The sequence below is a fragment of the Myxocyprinus asiaticus genome, chromosome 33 (genome assembly GCF_019703515.2).
Source record: "Myxocyprinus asiaticus isolate MX2 ecotype Aquarium Trade chromosome 33, UBuf_Myxa_2, whole genome shotgun sequence".
NCBI lineage: Eukaryota > Metazoa > Chordata > Actinopteri > Cypriniformes > Catostomidae > Myxocyprinus > Myxocyprinus asiaticus.
In genome coordinates this window covers 26,921,048-26,926,765 of record NC_059376.1, presented here as the reverse complement: position 1 = coordinate 26,926,765, position 5,718 = coordinate 26,921,048, and the positions used below count along the sequence as shown (strand labels likewise).

Here is a 5,718-nt window from a genome sequence, read left to right as displayed (position 1 = left end):
GCGCTCAGTGGCCTCTAGGTTGACAGGCAGAGTCTTCCTCTATATTTATGTTTCTGTGAGGGCTTGAGTGTCATGGTAAATGCCATTCTGATGTTCTATTTCTCTTCACATGTCAGTTTTCTAAAAGGAACATGACAAACTCTCTCCTTTAGTTGAATTAACTGAGCTGATCTAATACAAAATGAGGTTACAGAGAGAATGTAGCCAATAATAGAGACCATTGCACTTTTTTTAAGAAGTCATTCATTTTTAATATATCCATAAACTTTAGAAGATAATTTATTGTCGTAAAATGCTGGCACTCCTACACAGCATCATTTAAAGTGTAGACTTCTAGTAAGAGCATTTTCAGATAAGGGAAACTATTTAGAGAAAAAGTCTTACAGGACAAACACCTCTGTACATTGAAAATTTACAGCTTAATTAAAAACTATGTGGATACTTTTTATACATACATACTGTATATTTGTGAATAAATAGCTGTTTTCAAAATGTTTGTAAATTAAATGTAAAAAGTAAACAAAAGGATGCTTGTTGCATAAATTAATTTGAGGCATTCAGTTTAAATTTAGTTTGGCCAGGTCCGGTAGTCCTGCCTCCAGAGCTTTGGCTGAGACTCTGTCATTTAAAGGCAAGATGATCAGCGGGAGTTTAATCATAGGATTTTTAGTGAATGATACATCCAAAATAACCTGCAACAGAAAGAACAAACTAGACTTTAGGTGGTGTCAAAAAAACAAACAAACAAAAAATCATAAAACAATGAGTGTAATTTATCCATGAATGTTTTTTTTTTTTTGTTTGTTTGTTTGTTTTTTATTGCAAGAAAACTATCTTTAATTTTCATCCCTTAGTTCCACTGAAACAAATACACTATTCATAAACAAAGACTTTACTGAAAAATCAGCCATTTACACACATCTACTAACAAAACAAAACAAAGCCAATCATAAAACTCTGTAGCTTAACTGGTAGAGCATGGTGCTAGCAAAGCTAATGTCATGGGTTTGATTACCACATAACACACATGCATAAAAATTATTAAAATGTTTAACTCAGATGCACTGTAATTCACTTGGGATAAAAGTTTCTGCCAAATGCATAAATGTTAATATAAAACCCACTAACTAATTTATTTAAAATATAAATGTAGCATTTTTGCATTATGCTTTTTAAGTAAATTCATCTTATGGTCATTTCATGTGAGCACACCTAGAAAACCTTTGTGAAATATACACAAATGTATCAGTTCATTCCACATTATTTGCTTAAAAACACATTTATATCACTGTTTCTACTTAATTTACTTTAAAGAAAACAATAACTGAGGTCAGGTATTAAACGTGTTTCCCCAAAGAAGTGCACACAAAGCTGTATTTTTAGCTATGCATATGAACATGCTCAAGGAAAGATGGCATACACTGAACAGAATTCAATTTGACCACTTATGGAACACTAATCACCCAAATGGTGACTTTACAAGAAACAGCAATTAACAGTAAATCAGCATAAATTATTCTATATAACTTCATGCTTTAATTATTCAGGCACAAGCGCTTATGGTTATTCCCCACAACCTTAGTTCTGTACTTGATTGTTTGAGTTAGTAGTACATAAAATCTTAATTTTATTGATTTGTAAGCTAAAGAAGTTCAAGGAACTCATGATAATTCATTTACTTTATGTAAATCTAAGATCACCTTAAAATGTATATTTTGTGTTGTACACATTAATGAAAATGTAGTAAACCTAAAACTATTAAAATATATGCATTTTTAAGTAGAAGCTTTTTATTGTTATATGATGAGCCAACAATTGTTTCCCACACATACTGTAGAGGTTGCAAGATACCCAAGCCACACTTCCCCTTTCATTGTTTAATACAGGATATTAGACATAAAAGTCTTTCAAAAGAGAGGGGAAAGACAGGTAGGCCCACTAATGTTACTGTAATTGGGAAATTATTGAAACACATTAGCCAATTACTGTTCAATGGCATTGTTCTTCTCAAAAATCATTTTCCGGTTAATTTTTTACATTTCCTTGCTTGAATACAAACCACATAAAACATATCTGCTGCTGAAATTAAATCAAACCCTTTTAGAAAACCTGGTAAATCCTAGTTGAGTTTTTGAATATGTACCTTTAGTCTATATTCCACTTTGAGGATACAACAGTTTTGGATGGTGGGGGTGATTCCTGAGGGAATGGTTAATACTTTAGACAGATTCTCTCTGGTGGAAGAAGCTAAAGAGTCTCCCTTCTCCTTCAGAATCTCAGTGGTATAGACTGCTCTGTTACCTCCAGCAAAGAAGCTCTGCTTCTGGTAGATAATGTACTTTGGCACAATTTTTCGAGTTGAGTTGTTGATGATTTCACCATTGACAACCAGCCCTTCACCTGTTTGGGAAGTAAACAAATGCATTATAGCTCACAAAAACAAAAACAAAAAAATCAATGTTTCCCTGTTATTTAATGGTCTTTTTGTCAAGATTGTCCTTCTAACATGCTAATTTAATATCTTTGATGGTTCAGTTCCAGGAACATCCCACTGGGATTATTTACAGTGTTTCTAACTTTGATGTTTAAGGTAGGTTTGTCTCAGATGCTACATTCTGATTTTATTGATTGTGTTACCTTGCTGATAGCCTGTCTTTGGCAAAAAAATATTCATAGAAATATTTCCAGAGGCAAAGAATATGACATTCTTGTCTTTACTGCCATGCTGAGGTGCCTGAAAATCCAAAAAATGTTTTTAAATACCATCCACTGAGTAACAAAACATTAGAGAGTAATCTAAGCATTTATTGCTTCTCATTTACTAATAATTGTTCAGTCACTACTGGATTAAAGTGGTAATGAGTTTATTATTATTATTATTGTTCCACTTATTTAATATACTTACCGAAACACAAACTGCATTAGCTGTGTCTTTGAATGTTACCTCTAGCTTAACTGATAAGGATCGTGATCATACCATGAGTGTTGTCTGATCATAATCAGCTCGGGAAACAAAGGTGAACTTTGTTTCGGATTTGCTTGCAGCATGCAGAGACCTGCTCAGCTTGGCCAAAAGTCTGTAGTGGATTTTACCATTTGCACCTTTAAAAGATGAGGGTAGACCCCTGTGAGAGAGGGACATTCTGCATTAATCACAGCACTGACATTCTTCAGGTATAAAAGACTTTGTATCTTATGATAGATCAATTCTTCAGATTTGCAGCATATATGTACAGCCGCTTATAGTTCCTACCAAATCCAGGTATTGACTACATTTAAAAGGTAGTTGCTCTAAGCTATAGAGTTCACACTGTCCGTTTCAAAGGAAGAATCTCAGTCAAATTCATCAACCAGATTCATAGACTGTGTGTCAGAGGAAGAAAAAGATGTTGTTGACTTACTGGTATGGAAGCTGGAAAGCAAACGGGAACACATGTCGTCCAGCCACAAGTGTGACAGAGCCTTACAAAAGGTACAAACATAAACAACATGCACACACAAAAAGACATATAGGTAAAATATTAAACAAGATGATAATCTGTGCTGTATAAACTAGAAACCTAAATGTTAAAAACAAAGAACAATCTGGCATTAAGTGCAAGGATTGTTTTGAACATGTGAGTGAGTGTATAACAGCATTTGCATCTTGAGATACCATCTGCTTTATCCTCTGGTAAGACAGACTGAGTTTGTGAGAAATACTTTTCTTTATCCCAGTAGGTCACGCTTTCTTCCCCATGTGTCTCAGTCCATGCCACATCGGCTTTGCCTTTCACCTTGACAGTAAGAGACTTGATCTTCGTCTTCTTTGAGACCTCCATGATAACTCTGCCTGTCAAAATATCCCCATTACTGAAGGTGTTACGATCATTTAAGGCATCATATTCAATGGTGAAGCTCTGGATTGTCATCTCCTGGAAAAGCAGATGAAGTCTGAAACTGATGGTATATTGTTGTAAATGGATTTGTAGGATGTCTGGAGTTGTAATTTTCACTCCTGCTTTCTGTAACAGTCTTTGAAAGAGTAACCTGGGGATATTCGCACTGATGAATAGCTCACCAAACTGGCTTAACGAGTCACGCCTCTTACCTGACAACATCTACTACAACAGGTCTAGCATGTAAATTGAATGTTAAAGGGATAGTTCACCCAAAAATGATTCACCCTCAAAACTTGTACCAGGTTACAAACCTGTCAGACTTTCTTTCTTCCATGGAACACAAAAGATGTTAGGTGAAATGATAATCTCAATCACCATTTGCTCACATTTTATATATATATATATAAAAAAAAGATTCAATGAAAGTGAATGGTGACGGAGGCTGTAAGTGCCTGACTTTCTGCCCAACATCTTCTTTTGTGAGGGAGAGTAAAGAATGACAGAAATGTCATTTTTAGGTGAACAATCCCTTTAAACACATGACAAAGTGAGAGTGCTGTTACTATTTCTATGGTGTCAGAGAGTCTACTGGGAATCTGCTTTTAGAGCAGGGTAGTGTAAACAGGGGCATTGTGAGGGAGGAAATGAAGCTGAGAATACAGCAACTGGAAAAACAAAACTCACTCTGCTGTCGGTGCACCTGCGCTGTGAACCTGAGCTTTAATTAGTTCTTCATGGCTCTTTGTGTTTTGTGGTTAAAGAGAATGTAAGCCACAATCACTGTCTACAGTTTAATAACTGCCCTTAAAACTATTTTTAGATGCACATTATTTTTACACATTGCAATGACTGATGAGGCAATTAAGTGTTGTTGGCAATGAACAGTGAATATTGTGTATATGTGTTGGATGGAAATGTGTAGAGTGAGATTCCAGAGCAGCTGAATATTTCTGTTGTTGTGATCCATTTTCTCCACTTTGCAAGCACATAGTGCATATAAATTGGCAATACAATGGTCAGTTCTAAAGAGATTACTTTGAATAAGCCAACAAAAAGCTTTTCTTGGTCACGCTACATCCTGATGGTCATTTAAAAAAAAATTCTGGTATGATCCACATTGATGGATGCGTACTTTTGCTCTGCAAAACTGTCTTTGGAAAAGCAATTTCTATTGATTTTTCACCCATCAAAAATATAATTCACATTTGTTAGTGAGTAAACTTGATTTGAATACATTTAGAGTCATAAACATTTGTATGTTATGAGGAATTGCTTAAATGTGTTTGTTGCCTAGAGGCAACATTGTGCGCAAGGTTATAATTGTTTAAAAAAAAAATAATATATTTCCGTTTCGTTTAAAAAGTTTCACTCCAATATAGTTTAGTTTTCATTTTGTTTGTTAGTTCTTTGTTAGTTTTAGTTTTTAAATAATTGATAGTTTAGTTTCAGTTTTTCATTACATTAAGTTTTTATTTTAGTTTTAGTTTTTATATCAAGTGATACATATAGAATGGGGAAAACAGGCTGGACACCCAAATGTACGGTTTGTAAATAGTACTTATGAAAAGACTGTGTGTGTGTGTGTGTGTGTGTGTATGTGTGTGTGTGTGTGTGTGTGTGTGTGTGTGTGTGTGTGTGTGTGTGTGTGTGTGTGTGTGTGTGTGTGTGTGTGTGTGTGTGTGTGTGTGTGTTTGCGGGTGTGTGTGTGGGGGTGTGTGTGTGTGTGTGTCTGTGTGTTTTAGGTTACAAAATGGTAATTACAAGGGTATTATTCTATAAATGTGGTTTATGAGGACATTTCTAGTGTCCCCATAATTCAAATTGCCTAAAAAACATA

The 5,718-nt window shown here is 34.8% G+C and overlaps 1 protein-coding gene across 2 annotated transcripts; it reads right to left on the bottom strand.

The window, feature by feature from the left end:
• Nucleotides 1-243: 243 nt before the first annotated feature.
• Nucleotides 244-5,383, bottom strand: LOC127424214 (arrestin domain-containing protein 3-like). Of its 2 annotated transcripts, XM_051669196.1 has the most exons (7): nucleotides 3,656-5,383; nucleotides 3,402-3,462; nucleotides 2,978-3,125; nucleotides 2,638-2,734; nucleotides 2,302-2,400; nucleotides 2,144-2,199; nucleotides 244-692 (listed from the first exon to the last, which is right to left on the bottom strand). In XM_051669196.1, exons 1-7 carry the CDS (start codon nucleotides 4,098-4,100, stop codon nucleotides 558-560), a joined length of 1,041 nt encoding a protein of 346 aa, XP_051525156.1. In that variant the 5' UTR covers nucleotides 4,101-5,383; the 3' UTR covers nucleotides 244-557. The 2 variants fall into 2 exon arrangements, with proteins under 2 accessions (XP_051525156.1, XP_051525155.1); XM_051669195.1 differs by having other exon boundaries at nucleotides 247-692; nucleotides 2,144-2,400; nucleotides 3,656-4,134.
• Nucleotides 5,384-5,718: the final 335 nt, after the last annotated feature.